This window comes from Aethalodelphis obliquidens, unplaced genomic scaffold (genome assembly GCF_003676395.1).
Source record: "Aethalodelphis obliquidens isolate GAN/ISIS:26980383/991018 unplaced genomic scaffold, ASM367639v1 scaffold5, whole genome shotgun sequence".
Classification (NCBI taxonomy): domain Eukaryota; kingdom Metazoa; phylum Chordata; class Mammalia; order Artiodactyla; family Delphinidae; genus Aethalodelphis; species Aethalodelphis obliquidens.
Window position 1 is genome coordinate 27042275 of NW_020837949.1, and position 17536 is coordinate 27059810.

The 17536-nt window shown below is 36.7% G+C and overlaps 1 protein-coding gene across 1 annotated transcript; it reads left to right on the forward strand.

Moving 5' to 3' along the window:
* The first annotated feature begins 613 nt into the window (after nt 1–613).
* NDUFA5 (NADH:ubiquinone oxidoreductase subunit A5) lies at nt 614–14837 on the forward strand. Its single transcript, XM_027102061.1, has 5 exons — nt 614–722; nt 1029–1073; nt 5221–5337; nt 10503–10568; nt 13882–14837. The coding sequence occupies exons 1-5, from the start codon at nt 702–704 to the stop codon at nt 13981–13983; spliced, it is 351 nt and encodes a 116-aa protein (XP_026957862.1). The 5' UTR covers nt 614–701; the 3' UTR covers nt 13984–14837.
* The last annotated feature ends 2699 nt before the right edge of the window (nt 14838–17536 follow it).

The window sequence follows — 17536 nt, forward strand, 5'->3', positions numbered from 1 at the left end:
ATTGCTCTGTAAATCTCGCGATGTGAGATGCTGTTTTACAAACTATGTCCCAGCAACTAACACATAACGGGTGTTCAGTACATGTTTGTAGAGGTAAGTGAAAAAAAGTGGTCCGGTATCACTTCACCTGGGAAAATGAGAAAATGGATGTTGTACTTCAGTGAGTAAAATGAAAGAGAAAAGGCTTGCGATGGGAAGTGTCCTCTGGCTCTGCTTTGCCTCATAAGACTGAGGATACTGAACTAACCTTTGCACCTAAGAGATCACTTAGACGATAGCTCCACGACCACCTTCATTTTACTGCACACTACGCTGTAGAAGAGAGGAATTCACCAAAGGTTAAGACTAATGCAGGTTCCTAGAGCGACTATGACCTCAATCTCCTGGTGTGTTTTTGTAGCTTGGAGGGTTTCCCCCAACCTTTGGGTAGGCAGGCAGCGTGAGAGGGACAAGAACTGAGACATAAGACACCTAACGTAACCTTTGCCCCACCCTCCTGGTTTAGAGGCTTTGTGCACTCATTGCGCATGCGTCACTTTTTCTTTTAGGAATGGGCGGTGCAGAGCCTTTGCGCCGGTAAAGAGCCTTAGGGGGCGGGGCCAAGCTGTTTCCAAGGTGACGGAATGGCGGCCTCTGTGGTGGATTGAGCGGGTCTGGGCGAGTTCCCAGACGGCTGCGCGTCCTGGTTGATCGGCGCTGTCATGGCGGGCTTGCTGAAGAAGGTGAGGCGGGTGGAGGTCACTGACGGAATTTAGACTGTGGGGATGGAGTCAGCCCGCGGGTGGTGGCCGGAACTGTCACGGGCTTGGCGGTGCTTCTGGGGGACTCATTTTGCTCTGCCCTTAGGGGTGACCAGTTTAGCGGCTCCGATCGGAGAGGGAGAAGAAAACTCCGAACCATTGGCTTTGAGAGACCGGTAGCTGGTTTTAGGCCAGTTTAAGCCAGGACAGTAGTGGTTTTGCTTGTCTTAGCGTGGGTAGCGGGGAATTGTAGTAAACAGCACGAATCGTGTTTTGTTTTTTGAACAGACCACTGGCCTTGTGGGATTGGCTGTATGTGAGAGTCCACACGAGGTATGTACCTCTTTTCTTCCTTCCTGAGTTTCCAAGGAAGCCTAGAACCCTGCGACCTTGTTTCTTCAATGGTTAACGGGATACGGATATTGCAAGCCCCAAATTACAACTCAGCGTGAGCTCTGGAGTCAACAGCGGTATTTAGTACTCGGTTTATCTGGTACCACGTTTTTGTGTGGTTGTTTTGCCATGATCTCTTTCTCAAACCATTTTCTTGTTGAGTTTTTCCGTGGCATTCTAGTGGCTCACTGGTACTTTTGCGAGTGTCTTCCCAGATCTGTATCGCCATTTCCCACCTTTTCCCCCGCCTCACCTTTTCTTAGGTGCCTTAGATTCTGTACAATTTCGATTACCAAAGATAGCGGCCTAGCAGTTGCCGCCTTTTGTCATCAGTTTTCCCTTCTAGTAGGTCTTTCCCGTCAGTATTCAGACATTCTTCCATCAAAAAAAAAAAAAAAAAAAAGACCTCCCTGGATCGTTCTCCTCCCTCCTATAATCACGCCATTTCTCTCCTTCCTTCCCTTTTACAGGTAACTCAGAAGTTATCTGTACTTAACGGTCTCCTATTTCTCTTATCCATTTTGAAGGCACTCCAGTCAGGCTTGGCCAGAGCTGTTCTTTTCAAGGTCACCATGCTGCTAAATCCGATGGTCAGCTCACGTTTCTCATCTTTATTAACCCAAAGCAGCATTTGACTTATCTGGCACTGTCCATCAAACACTTTTCTGTGCTTCAAGACACCTCAATCTCCTGGTGTGTTTTTTTTCCCCTACTTCTTTTGGCCTTCTCCTTTTCTGCTTATCCCTCATATCCCTACTTCTAAATGGTGGAGTTCTAAGACTTTGTTCTTGGGTCTTTTCTCTATTTGTATTTGCTTTCTGTTGGTGTCTGGACCCATTCCGATGGTTTTAAATACCACCTACACACTGATAACTCTTGGGTTTCCGTGGCAAGCACACTGACCTCTCCCTTTATGGAAGTCTTGTGTATTTCATTACTTAGTGGACATCTCCACTTGGATGTCAGGCAGGCAACCTAAACTTAACATGCCCCAAATTGGGTTCCTGATCTTCTCCCTAAAACCTGCTCTTCTCTCAGGTTTGCTCATCTCAGTGAACAGCAGTTCCATTTTTCTATTCACTCAGTCAAAAGCCTTGAAATCATCTTTCATTCTTTTCTTTCTCTCACACCCCACATTGGGTACTTCAGTAAATCCTCTGGGTTCTACCTTCAAATTATATCCTTTTTTTTTTTTTTTTTTTTTTTTTTGTGGTCCGCGGGCCTCTCACTGTCGTGGCCTCTCCCCTTGTGGAGCACAGGCTCCGGACGCGCAGGCTCAGCAGCCATGGCTCACGGGCCCAGCCGCTCCGTGGCACACGGGATCCTCCCGGACCGGGGCACGAACCTGTGTCCCCTGCATCGGCAGGCGGACCCCCAACCACTGCACCACCAGGGAAGCCCTATATCCAAATTTTGATTACTTCTCACCACCTCCTCTACTACCGTATTCTCAGCCGCCATCGTCATGGCTGTGGATAATTGCATTTGCTTCCTAACTGCCTCTCCCTGCTTTTCACTGCCTCAGTTTGATCTTTTTTCAACAAAAGTCAGCCTGCTAAAATGTGAGTCAAGTCATGTGACTCCTTTCCTCAGAATTCACCACTGCTTTTCCATTTCACTCTAAATACAAAAGTGCTTACAGTGTTTCTCCAGATCACTATTCAACGGACTGTATTCTACTGATTTATCTTGTATGTTGTCTCTCTCTACTGGATTGTAGGTTATCATCAAGACAGGAATTTTTTATTCTTTTGTTCACTGCTAGAACTATGCTAGCACATGGTATGTGCTCAGTAACTAATGTTTGTTGAGTTAATGTCTTGTACTCGTTATGAGTTCATAATGCCTTTAGACTCATTGTCTAAAACTGAACTCATGGTTTTCCCTTTCTAAATCTGTTTCTTCCACTGTGGAGTATTTTTCTTGATGGTATCAAAGTCTTTCTACTCTGCAGGCTGGGAATTGGACATCATAGTTGATACTTCTCTTACACTCTTTTATCTTCATGTTCACTCCAGCGATGAATTTTGTTGATCCTTTTCTATAACAACTCTCCATTATGACCTCTCTTTTTTTGTCCTACTATTATTACCACAGTTTAGTCCCTTGTTCTTGTGTAGAGAATTGCAACAACCTTGTTACTGGCCTTCTTCTCTGTTGCTCCTTTATCCTATTCTTTTAACTCACTACTGCCAGATTAATTTTTCTGAAGCACACATCTAATCACAATTTCCCTAAATCTTTTAATTGCCCACATAATAAAGCCCAAATGTTTTAACTTGCCATGCAGAACCATATACAGTCTGATTTGCTTTTTCTCCAACCTTATCTCCAAAGCATTTTCTCTGTGTCCTATATTCTAGCCATGTGCTGTCCAATAAAAATATAATGCAAGTCATAAATATAAACCATGCTTGTAGTACAAAATTTTCTAGGAGTCACTTTTTTTTAATAAGGAAAAAGTTAATATATTTTATTTTACCTAACATATCCAAAATATTACCATTTCAATATATAATCAATATAAAAAATTAATGATATTTTATAGTCTTTTTTTCATACTAAATGTTCAAAATCCAGTGTGTAGTTACACTTAACAGCACATCTTAGTTCAGATTTGTCACATTTCAAGTGCTCAATGGCCAAATTTGGCTAGTGGCTACTATATTAGACAACACAGTTCAAGGGAAATAGAACTATATAATAATTACTTTACATTACCTGTATTTTCTTCCATTCAGTCCTCTGTATGTATTCTATGTGTAAGATTGCCTTTTCTAACATCTTCAAATGTCTAAGTCCTACCATCCCTCTAGGTCTATCCCAGATGCTGCCTTTTCTATGAAACCTTCTCTGACATCTGCTGATGTGACTCTTCTTTCCCCAATAGAATAATAATGCTAACATTTATTGAAACTTATGTGCGCCAGGTACTGTTCTAAGTTATACAAAATCCTATGAAGCTGATATTATTAACATCCCCATTTTAGAATCCATGTCTCTTACCAGGCCTTTCTATTGTCATGCCCTTTGCTAAAATTGAGAAGAAATGAGGCTAAACCACCCCTCACTCACACTCACACACACACACACACACACACACACACACACACACACACACAATTTAGATTATATGTTATCTAACAAGCTCTACATTAGTATAGTAAAATACCCTCTATTACAGAACATCATATTCAAATATAGAAGTAATGTCTAAATATGCAGAGTACTTTTTAAGAAAAATGATTCTTAGAGGCCCTTAAGGTTGGTTTTGTTTATTCATATATATGGTGAACATATATGAATGAAATTAGGTATTAGCATCTCCGGTTTCATACAATTAAACTAAAACAAATTTCAAAGAAATAATGAAAAATTCTCATCACATATGTATATTTATGATTATATTTAATATGTATGAACTGTAAATTAGGGTCTACTATAACAACTTTTTATTGTATGACTTTACTGCTGGCTGCTGTATTGACCTTTAAGTTCAGTGTGCTTTAATATGTGCTGCTTTAATATGTGCAGTGACTCAGTTTTCTTGCTGCTTTTTTCTGTTGAGCCTGTGGTAAAATCTTCACGTCGTACCAACTTGATCATAGTCACTAAGCATAAGCACTGAAGTATCATCACTACATTCCGTTAAATTTGATCATACTGATAATATACTGCTTATATATTTTTCTATTTCTATAGAAATCCAAATAAAAAATTTTTTAAAAATCAGAATTTGCGGTGCTTAGGACCTCAATTTGAGACATACTGATTTAGTAAGTGATTTAATTTACCAAAAAGATTGTTAGCAATAAGTTAGAATGCAGTTTTATTTTTGTTATCATACCTTTAACTTCTGTACAACTTTTGTCATACATACAAATATGAAAAGTTTCCATCTTTATAGTCACATTTTTCCTAAGCTGTAAAGGGATCGATAGGCATAGACATGAAGACGTTGCAGCAAGGAAAAGTTAAATGCTTTTTTAAAAAATAGTTGTGAATTTTTTTTTTTTAATAATCGGTGAGACTTTTTAAATCTTTGGTGACATTTTAAACTGGAAATTTGTATTTTTTGTCTTTTCAGAGGCTAAAAATATTGTATACAAAGATTCTTGATGTTCTTGGACAAATCCCTAAAAATGCAGCATATAGAAAGTATACAGAACAGATTACAAATGAGAGGCTGAGTATGGTTAAAGCGGTAAGTAGCTAACTTGATTTTGTTTTCTTGGATGTATGGTATCCAATGCAACATTTAACAAAAAAAAAATAAAAAATTCAGTTGATTACTTTTTGCATATTCTGCAGACTCTCCTTTCTATTCTCCTTCCCTCCGTGCGTTTCTTCCATCCTTTCTCCCTTTCATTCATCAAACTCCTGTTTATTGAGTACTTTTTATATGACAGTCACTATAAATACAGGAGTGAAAGAATAAGATCAAGTCCCTTCCTTAAGTTAACATTATAGCTTTCATTTATCTCTCTTACCTGTCTAATCCTTTATTGATCTTTTACTTCTTATCTATAGATATATCAATCTTTATTTCATTTTTCTAGTTTTAGAATAGAGAAGAATGAAAACAAAACCGAAAAAAATATGTATATTGTGTTTAACAACTGTCAGGAATAACTGTTTTAAAAAGTGCTTTGTTATAAAAAGAAGAGGACCAAGTTAGTCTCTTAACTACCAAAAATTATATTGAGCTTTGTTATGGACAGAAAGTTTGTGTCCTCCCAAATTCATATGTTGAAGCCCTAACCCTGCAGTGTGGAGTAATTAAGGTTAATGAGATCATAAGAGTGGTACACTGATCCAGTAGGATTAGTGTCCTTCTAAGAAGAGATACCAGAGAGTTCGCATTCTCTGCGATGTAAGGACACAGCAATAAGGTCGCTGTGTGCAAGCCAGGAAGAGAGCTCCCACCAGAAACGGACTCTGTCGTACCTTGACCTTGGACTTCCAGTATCCAGAATTGTGAGAAAATAAATTTTTCATCTTTGAGCCATCCAGTCTATGTATGGTATTTTGTTATGGCAACCCAGGAAGACTAATACAAACATTTTACAGCTTCTGAATCAAAGGCCCTAGACAGGCACACAATAGACTGCTGCTACTTCTTTTATACCAAACTATATTGCACTGTTGTTAAATTTCCACACTAGCAGTTATTTCATGGACTTTTGTAATTATCCAAAATAGTGTTCATAAACTCCAAAAGCTTAGGACCACTTATACATGTAATAAGTGGCCCTAATATAGTTTTCTTATTATTAGATCACCAAACTCTGTAGTCCAGAGAGAATTCTTACATTTTCTGCAGGTATATGGCAAAACAGTGCAATTCGATTTGGAGCTTTTATTCTTATCTTGGCAGTTCTGGAAGTAATTCACAGATTACAGGTCTCTAAAGGGGAAATTAACATTTCTTTTAAATTCATCTTTCTTTAAGGAAAATGGGCTTATGCATTTTTTCCCATCTCATAGTAAGAAATTTCTTTTCCTTTTCATGAGGTCAGTCTCTTCAACTGTCTTTTATTCTCTGCTTTCCTTCTCCATAACCATGTTCCCCTTTAATCATTTCTTCTCTGTTTTTCTTTTAGCCTTCCATTTTATTATCATCTTTCAGTTAGCCTCAAAATGTATTTAGCTTTTTCCTACCTTAAAAGAAAAAGGAAACTTATCCTTATATTTTCCTTTACTTTTGCCAATGTCACCCAAAGAAGAGTTCACTGTCATTGCTTTCACTTAATAGTTCTAAAATTCTTTTCTCTGACCTAGGCTGTTCAGTTGCCTTATAACTAAATTGGTCTGTGTTTAGTTCTATCATATTTCATTATATGCCCCACACTGCCAGTAGAGTTTTTTTTTCAATATGTAAATCTGATCATGAGATCTTCCTGCTTAAAACCTTACTGTGGTTTCCTGTTCAGTGTTTCTCAAAGGCTGAATTTAAGGATTTATGCTGGGCTGATTGTGTGAAACTCATCTAGCTACCTTTATCTGCATGATTTTGACGTATAGCCAGGTTTGGGAGCCACTGGCTTATAGGATGAAGTCTTTAGCATGGTGTGGAAGCCCCCCCAAGATCTGGCTCTAAGTTATCTTCTCAGTCTTATCTTGTCATTTCTTGTTTTGTACACTATACTTCAGTAATACCAGACTTCTGACAGTTATGTGAGTTCCATGCAATTTTATTTTTGGTTTCTTTGTATTTTCTCTTCCCTCTTCCTGGAATACCCTTACCTTGTATGCCAGGCAGTTCTTACTCAGTCCTCAAGATCCATCACTTGCTCTGTGAAGCCTTTTATGTCTTCTGTACTAGTCCATAAACTACTTGTGAATTGCATTCATCTTTTTATCCCAAGAATCTAGCTTAGTGCCTGACACTTAATAAGGTCCTTAGAAATATTTGTTTATCCAAAAGGCTGTATACAAATAATTTTTAAAAACACCAAGCGCTATGTAATAGCTGTATTGCTGAATGCTGTTTGATAAAATTAACACAGATTTTTAATCCCACCCATAGAGCCATGGAATCTTCAGGGAATATTGTAATGATTATAAAGGGTCTAAGTCTAAAATGGAAATAAAAGTAAATATTTTTTTCAGATTATACTAGGGAGATAGTAATAGCATAGTGGTGAAAAGCATTGGTTTGTGGTCTTTCCAAAATTTTCATCTCAGCTCTAATACTTACTTTGTGATTTGGCATATTGCCCATTTTCTCTGTCTCAATTCCCTCATCTATAACTTGGATATAATAATACCTGCCTTGAACACTTGTTGTTAGGACTGAATGGGTTATATATGTACAGTGCTTAACACAGGTGCAAGCATATAGTGAGCATTCAGTACATGGTACCTTATTAAGCTTGGTGGCATTATGCCATTAGTAAATAAAACTCACATTATTGACCCAACTTAAGTAAGACAAATTTTGAGTTGTTTTCCCAACACAGGCTTTTCCTGAATTGAAAATAATGTTGAATATTCCTTGCCTTCTCTGCATTCTCCCTCCTGGGTATCGTGACAGTGACCAGCTTCCCTGTTTTGTTATTAATTTTTGGCTTCATAGCTCAGTCATTTTGAGTTAAACAGTCTTTCTCAAACATGTTCATCTGCTTTGTTTCCCTCTCTTTTCTAACTACTTTGTATTTATTCAAGAAACACTTAATGCATGTCTATCATATGCTACGTATGGTTCTGGGCATGGAAGCTAGTGCCTACATGGCAATGAACAAAACATAAAAATCCCTGCCTTGGAGATTATACATTAATGATGGGAGCCAAAGAAATAAATAGGAAAAATAAGTGAATAAAGAAGTACATTCCAGGGCTTCCCTGTGGCGCAGTGGTTGAGAGTCCGCCTGCCGATGCAGGGGACACAGGTTCATGCCCCAGTCCGGGAAGATCCCACATGCTGCGGAGCGGCTGGGCCCGTGAGCTGTGGCCGCTGAGCCTGCGCGTCCGGAGCCTGTGCTCCGCAACGGGAGAGGCCACAACTGTGAGAGGCCCGCGTACCGCAAAAAAAAAAAAAAAAGTACATTCCATAGTGTGTTAGAACATAGTAAGTGCAGTGAAGGAAATTAAAGAAGGAAGAATGGTGTGTATGAGGGTGATGAGGGGTGTTACAATAGGTATTAGTTTTCTATGATTGCTGTAACAAATTACAACAACCTTGGTGAGTTAAAATAATAGAAATTTATTGTCTTATATTTCTGGAAGCTAAAATTAGTATCAGGGGCCAAAATCAAGGTGTCGGCAGGCCTGTACTCCCTTTGGAGGCTTTAGGATAGAATTCATTCCTTGCCTTTTCCAGCTGTGGTGGCTTTTGTTATTCCTTGGCTTGTGGCTGAGTCACTCCAGTCTTTACTTTTTCTTCTTCCATGTGTAATTTCCCTCTGCCTCTCTCTTATAAGGACACCTATAATTGTATTTAGGGCTCACTCAGATAATCTAGGATAATCTTCCCATTCCAAGATCCTTAATCACATCTGCGAAATATTTGCCATATAAAGTAACATTCATAGATTCCAGGGATTAGTTCATGTACAGTTTGTGAGGCATTATTCCAGCCTACCACAGTATAAATTATCAGAATGGTTCTCACTAAGAAGATGTATGAGCAAAGACTTGGTTGGAAGTGGAGGAGCAAGCCATAGAGATATCTTGGGTCAGCCAGCAGATGCCCTGAGACAGATGCCAATTCCTGTAGAAAGTAACTTTTTTTTTCTCCCTCTTTTCACTCCATTTATAGGCCAAGAAGCTACCCTATTTACACCTTATTTACATATGCATGTGTATATATAGATCATGGTTTCTGGCCCTCAAAAAGCTTGGTCTACTAGAAAATAAATATATGTCTTTGAATGTTCTAGTTACTATATTAACATTTTTTTTTTTTTTGGAGTCAAAGTGGGGAAGCACAGTGGCTATTTTATTTTTAATTATTTTTTTTAACTTCTTATTTTATATTGGAGTATAACCGATTAACAATGTTGTGATAGTTTCAGGTAACCTTTTATTGAAGAATAATGTACATAAAGAAATGTGCAGACATTATAAGCATAGAACTTGATGTATTTTCACAAAGTAATCACACATGTCAACACTAAATCAAAAAAGAGGACATTTCCAGAATGCCAAAACCCTTTCTTGTTCTTCTCAAGGTTACTACCCTCCTGAAGATAACTATTCTTCTGACCTCTAACACCACAGATTCATTTTGCCTGGTTTTGAACTTTTTATAAGTGGAATCACCAATATGTATTTGTCTGGTTTCTTTTGCTTAATAATATGTTCGAGAGAATCATCTATGTTGTTGCATATAGTTGTAATTTGTTCATTCTCATTGCTCTATAATATTCTATTATATTCAAATACTACAGTTATTCATTTATTCTCTTATATATGGTCATTTGGATTGTTTCTGGTTTGGGGATGTAATTTATGCTGCTGTGAACATTGTTGAACATGTCATTTGGTTAATGTATTATGCATTTCTGTTTGGCATATACCTAGGAGTAGAGTTCTGGGTCATAGGGTAGCATTTATTTTTAATGCTAATGCTTAAGAGGAAATATAGGAAGTACTAAGAAAATAAAGTATTATTTTAAAATCCATATTTTAGAAAAACTGAATTAAACATCATATTCTTACCCTTGATAAGCACATCAATAAACGTTTAACACTTTTAATATTAAGACAGAAAAGCAATAAAATAGTAGAGAGATGAAATGGCTCTTAACTAGATATTTGGTAAAAATTAGCAAGGGTACAATGAAAGAAAAATTAATTATATTTGTCATATTAAGTGCTTTTTGTGCTTCTTTAACTATTTTTTTCTTTTTTTCCCTTAAATTATAGGAACCAAATGTTAAAAAATTAGAAGAGCAACTTCAGGGAGGCCAGATAGAAGAGGTGATTCTTCAGGTAAAGAAAAGTTGAATATTCAGATGTTTAGCTTCAAATGTTCAAAGGCACAATGTTATAGAGGTACAAAACTCACATTCCAGAAAGAAAGGAAAACTAAACTTTTTAATTTATATCAATTCATCCAATAGAAGACTAACCACATAAGAAAATGCATACTCTGACATATGTATGTCAGTTAAATATTTATCATTGATTATAATTTGAATTTATGAGGCTTTTGTTGGAAGTTTAGAATTTAATTAGCATGTTCTTGTTAACCTTCCCTTAGTTCAAATTAGTAACACAGTATTATTGCTATTTGAATAATTATCTTTTTAGATACATATATTTTTACATTTTAAAGGGTTACTATATTTTTAATATGGAAAAATACAGATCTTTTGAGTCATAAAATTAAAATGTAGTTTTGACTCTTGAAGGTTAAATTCTTAAAATATGTTTTTGTATTTCGTGTTTTGTAATTTATATTAAGGTTTTTACTCTGTAATTTGTTTTTAGTGTTTTTCTTATATATTTCTTTGAGGTTTTTTTCAAATAAAAGATATTAACCTTAAATTTTTGCTATATTTTTTTTTTTCTTTTTTTAGTCTGTTCTTTGCCTTTTGACTTTAACTATTCTCTCGCATATGTAGAGGTTTTAAAATTTTTTACTTGGTCAAATCACTCTCCCTCTGCCCACTCCCCTTTTAATCTCCCCTCCTTCCCAATATTATATATAGGTTTAGAATGTCTTCCCCTTATAAGGGTCTGATAAATGTTTAATTCTGTTTCATGTAATTTTTACGTTTTTCATATTTAAAAAAAAGTAAACATTTTTTTCTTACATTTTCTTGCTTGATTTTATCAAAATCTCTTACCAATAGACATAATATATAAATTTGAAAGAATTGTTAGATGGCTCTGTTAAAAGAAGAATGGAGTATTCAGACAGCTTTCTATAAATGTAGACTGTTTCAGTCATTCAGAGGCCTATTTTCTTGGCCTTCCTATTCATTTGCCAGGTTGGATATGGTACTAGATAAAGTGTTACGGGAATTTAATGCAAACTTATTATTATTGTCTTCCTTCTGTTCCTCTTTCTTTACCTGATTTCACTTTGATCATAACTTTAGTTTAGCTAGTACATTAATTTATCATGCAGTTATAGTCTTAGGGTACATTAAGTACTTTTACGTTATCTGTGCAGTTCTCAAATTTTCATGTGCTATGCTAAGGTTAAATTTTAATAATGCTTTATTTAACCCAGTAGATCTAAAATAATCATTGAAACATATCATCAATGTAAAAAATTAAGACATTTTACTTTTTTTTTATACTAAGTCTTTAAAATCTGGTGTGTATTTTATACTCTCAGCACATCTGAATTTGAACTAGCTACATGTCAAGTGCTCACTCAGTAGTCACAGGTAGATAGTGGCTACCGTACTGGACAGCCCATTTCTAGAGGGACATATGAGAGGAATGAGGAAAGGGTAGTGTGTCGGAAGCCAGAGAAGAGGGAGGGAGTGGTTACAGGCACCACATGCCAGCTGAGTCCAGCTCCCTGAAGTAGGGCTGACTTAAGTGGTGTTCAGGGGTAGGAACCCTCCTCAGCATGCAGTGACTTTTTGGGGGCATAGAGAAGGCATGAATGTTCAAGAGACAAAAGTCAAAGGGCATTCAGAGAGAGAGTCATCCTTAGGGATTGTTTTAATCAGTATATTCTCATTTCAGCATTAGGAAATACCTCTACCCCCAGATTTCTGTTTATCTACTCTTTTTAACTCATTGTTTATATACATTTAGACTGTTGCTGCTAAACATAGATTGGCTGTTTCGCACCACTGGCATAAATGAGGCATTGCCTTTTTTTTTTCCTTAGTCGTGGCTCGCGGGCTCCTTAGTTGTGGCTTGCCGGCTCCTTAGATGTGGCATGCGAACTCTTAGTTGCAGCATGCATGCAGGATCTAGTTCCTGGACCAGGGATCGAACCCAGGCCCCCTGCATTAGCAGCTCAGAGTCTTAACCACTACACTACCAGGGAAGTCCCGAGGCATTGCCTTTTAACTGGAGAATTATAGCCTCTGATAGAAACTAAGCATTCATTCTGTGTTTGAATTCTTTCTCTGATGTCCTGACAAGTGTTCAACAGTGTTCTTCTTCTAAGTTGGCCAGAGTTGTCATAGGTCTTTTTGCTGTGGAAAAAATGTGAAATAAGAAGATAGCTAAACAGGGAGATCAGCTCGGTGCTTTGTGTCCACCTAGAGAGGTGGGATAGGGAGGATGGAAGGGAGATGCAAGAGGGAAGAGATATGGAGATGTATGTATATGTATAGCTGATTTACTTTGTCATACAGCAGAAACTAACACACTATTGTAAAGCAATTATACTCCAATAAAGATGTTTAAAAAAAAAAGATAGCTAAAATATATTTGTTAAATGTGTTGTAAATTGTGTTTGAGAGGAAAAATTAAATGTAACATAATCTGATTAAGGAAATTGATTTGATTGATCAATAAAAATACAACTATTGTATTCTCTTACACTTCACAGATCACAATTTTACAGATTGTGTGTCTAAAGGATTATGGATCATGAAATCAGTTTAGGTGGATTGTGACTAGTATTTTTTTTTTTTACATTCAATAGAAAATAGAGTGTATGACAGCTAGTAAAGGTGATGATATTTTTAGTTTTGTTTTAGTTGTATGTGTATCTTGTGGATCCCTTAGTTAAAAAAAAAATGTTTTTAAGCAGTGGGCCATGGTAAAATAAAGTTTGAAAGCCATTAACATAGATTAAGAGACATACTTCTTCAGAGAATTTGTAGTCTAAATGGTGAAACAGACAATTAAGATCAAAAACTCTAAAAAGAGAAGTAAAACTGTTAAAAAAAAAAAAAAGAGAAAGACAAATACCGTATGCTAACACATATATATGGAATTTAAGAAAAAAAAATGTCATGAAGAACGTAGGGATAAGACAGGAATAAAGACACAGACCTACTAGAGAATGGACTTGAGGATATGGGGAGGGGGAAAAAAAAAAAAAAAGATCAAAAACTCACCAACTAAACTTTTGAACACTATAAAAGCAAATTTTAATCAAATAGAAGAAATCAAAAGCCATCCTTTCTTACTCATGATGATTGTGTAGCTGTGAGAATTAAGGTAATTTAATTAATGATGTTCAACATGTGATGGTGGAACAGCTTATTATGTATTAATATGAAAGAAGTAGCTCTACTAGTTTATATTTCAGTTATTAGCTGTGATAAATATCTATTAGACAATATAATCAAACAATCTTTTAAAAATTTCTTATTAACAGGCTGAAAATGAACTAAGTCTGGCAAGAAAAATGGTGCAGTGGAGACCATGGGAGCCTTTAGTGGAAGAGCCTCTTGCCAACCAGTGGAAATGGCCAATATAAACATCATTAAATGACTTGTGTGTTTATGGGAAACTGATGTAATTAAATATTCTGTTCTATTAAAAATATTTCCATATTATTGACATCTTATAGTCAAGAAAACTGATACAGAACATATATAGGAAACTTGATAAAATCGTTGATTATGTAATAGGGACTTGTGAATCGGTTTTTGATTTGTAGAGCATTCATTCAAATTATTTCAAAAATATTTTTTAAAACAGAAATGTTGTGGGAAGATTTGAAAGTTAATTGGAAAAATTCCTATAGATCTCCAATGCAGGGGCCATATTCAAAAGGTGAAGTATTTTTAGTAGTATCTTCAATACATCATTTAACTTTTTTTATTCTGAAAAAACATAAAAGGTACCTAATTATTATTATTGTTTAAACAAATTTATAGGTCACTGTTTGAAGTGAAGTAGTAAGAAAAATACCTATCAAATTAGAATTCATTGTACACTTGAGAAAATTGATTTGGTATTTGAAAGAAAAATTTTTCTTTATAGTGGTAGTTGGAAAAACTTTTCCTTTTGTCTCTTTTTTAAGGAAGTTAGCTTTCTGGCCCTTTGCCTTTAGTTTTCTTGATCAACTGAAGTACAGTAGGATAGAGATAGAATTTCTGTAAAAGAAGAGACACTAAGAGTTCTTAAAGTTTATCTGACTTACAGATAGGCTTATATTCAAAACATCTTAGTTGTATGGTTATAACTTCAAAGTGGAATCATTACGTAGTTTTCACTAATTTCCAATATGAGTGCAGCTGGGTATCAGACAAGATAAATGCTGTTCAAAGAAAGAAGTAGTTTGGTAAGTTTAAGGTTAAACAAAAATAAAATTACTTTTCATATGTCCTCACCTTTTCTACCTAGCCTCCTATCATTTCTAAGTATTTAAATTTGGTAGTTCTTACCTTCAAAGATAAGAACAAAGTACTTTTGTTTCTTGTGTGTGTATGTGTGCATGTATATATGTGTTTTGCTATCTCTTGTGGCCAAACAGAACCTTTTAGAATTTTTGGAATGAGGGAAAAAAATGTATTTTTCTTTTTTTACAATATTTCTCCCCTTATATAGATGCAAATTGAATGCTAAAGGAATATTTAAAGTGGATTGAGTTAATTTTTAGCAGTCAGACTGCAAGAGGACGCTTCTATGTGGGAAGTGGGAAAAGCGTTTGGGGACGAGTCCAGCGGCTCTCATTCCCAGGCTCTAGCCACTACCGTGAACTCAGTGACTAAGTCGAGGCACGTGGTCAGTTTCTCAAAAGAACCTATTTATTTCCTTCTCTGTAAAAGAAGTAGAATTTATGATTTATATCTTCCTTTTCAGTTCTAACCATTTGCTTTAATATATAATTTTACTGAGGTCAAAATATATGATCTTAAAGCATGTTTGCATAGGTGCTTTCAAGCTATTTTTCTGGCCAACAATTTTTTCAGGTCCTTTGGGTACATGAAAACAGAAAGGTGACTTGATACATACTTCCAGCTCCATTTCTCCCATGATCCTTGGCATCTTATATATTTCACCAGCAGAGCTCCTGTGGCTGTTAATAAAAGGGGACCTTATACGATGTTTACATCAGAAATTAGAATGCTAGTTGTAGAATAGCAGTAGTAGTCATAGTAATAATAATAATGACTAATGTTTGTTAATAGAAAAGGCAATTTTCTAAGTACTTGACTAATGTTACTCATTAGATCTGCATTACAGCTCTTAAGAGTCAGATGCTGCAAATTTTTCCAGAAAAAGAAACCAGAATTCAGTTGCAAGTAGTGCTCCCCTGCAATTAGGCAACATGGGAACCCTGGAGAAACTGAGGCAAAGAGACAGTGTAATAACATACCCAAGGTTACATAGTAAGATGTGGAGTTAACTTTTGAACCTAGACAGTCTTGCTCCAGAACTCATGCTCCTAAACATTATATTTTTTTATGAATATTCTTGGGATGCTGTCCCTCCTGCTTGTACTGGTTGGACTGCACCAAAAGAATGTAGATCTAAAAAAAAAAGAATGTAGATCTGCTTTCTTAACTTTTTCTGTCAAAGTACCTGTAAAAAACTGAACTAATAAACAGGATTTCATTTTGTACAGAAATCTTCATATGGATCATAGGCAGATAATGTTAATGGGATAGGTATCTTAAAGACATCACTGTGTGGTCCACTCTTTTACACTTCCTAGCTGCCATTCCAACTGCCCCTATAATCTTACACCTGATTGTTTTTATGGCTGCCGATGTTTTCCAGGTGCTTTTTATAAACTTCCAGATTAACCTTTCCTGATCTGTTGCAGCTGATTCTTCTATTTAAAGATCTTCAGTTGTTGTTGAGTGGCTTCTAGACTAATTTGAGTAGTTTTCCGAGTGGCCCATTTCAGTCTCCCTGGGCTCCTCATAGGTCTCATTCAAGTAAATCACCCTAATCCAGGCACCTCAAGAAAAAGAAGCTAATCAGTTTGAGCTTTGCAGACAAAGAAGAAAGTAGCAGCAAAGTGATGCCCCCTTTTTCCAGTCTGTGGACTGAGTGCAGAATATTCAAATTTCTGGCATTCTTTCCTTTGGGATGAAAATGGCTTATATCCAGGATAAGCATATAATTTTTCATTCATTGTGTAATGATTGTGAGAGTGAAAGGAAGTGTGATAAGAATAATAGGTATAAGCCATGGCTATCCTGGGCACACAGGATATGGCTCAGCCTTGAGGGTTGCCATCTTTCTGATCAGGAGAAGCTGGGAAGTTGTCTGCCTTTCTGAATAGAAAGGATATCATGCCAGCAGTGGCAGCCATCATGTGCCGCCAGACTTCAGGTGTCATTTTGCCTCTTCCCCATTATTCCACTCCCTGACTCCTTTCCCTCAGAATTAAGGATGGAAGTAAGGAAGCTTATCTCTGTTTTAATTTCCTTTTCTAATCCTAAAGTATAGTTAGAGAAGTGAAGCTAATTGAGCTTTTTTGTGGTTACAAGGCAAAACAGATTTATTTTTGAGCACAGCCATGAAGATTAGGATACTAGATAAAAAGGAAAGCAATCTTCTGTCAAATCTATCAAATGGAGAAGATCAGGCAGCTTACATTATTCTTGTGATGCTGGTGGGTGCAGGGGTGAGCAACCTGTCAGCCTCCATTTCTGAGCTGGAGAGGCCCCAGAGGCCCTGAGGCCAGCTCTCTTAAGTGCAAGGGTCCCTGAGGGCTGCCTCGTCCACATTTGCAAAGTGGAGTGCAGGGCAACTTCTCCCCAGGTCAGCCCAGCTGGTCAACCTAGCCGGTTTGCCTGCCTCTCACTTGGGTCCAGGTGAGAGCTTCCTCAAATCCACATGACTCTTGTCCCCAGATTCTTAAGTAGCTGAATTTAGGACCTACTACAATGGGAAGACTTGCTGTGTTGCCTTCAGAAGTTAAGTCTCTTTACCTGATGCTTCATCAGGCTTTTCAAATGGGCCTTCCCACTGGGCCAGCTCTTCTAATTCCTTCTAACAGCCAAGACAGTATTCCAGAGTCTGTGTTCTACTGTTTACCCAGGAACTCTCCCATGAAATTGAAAATCACT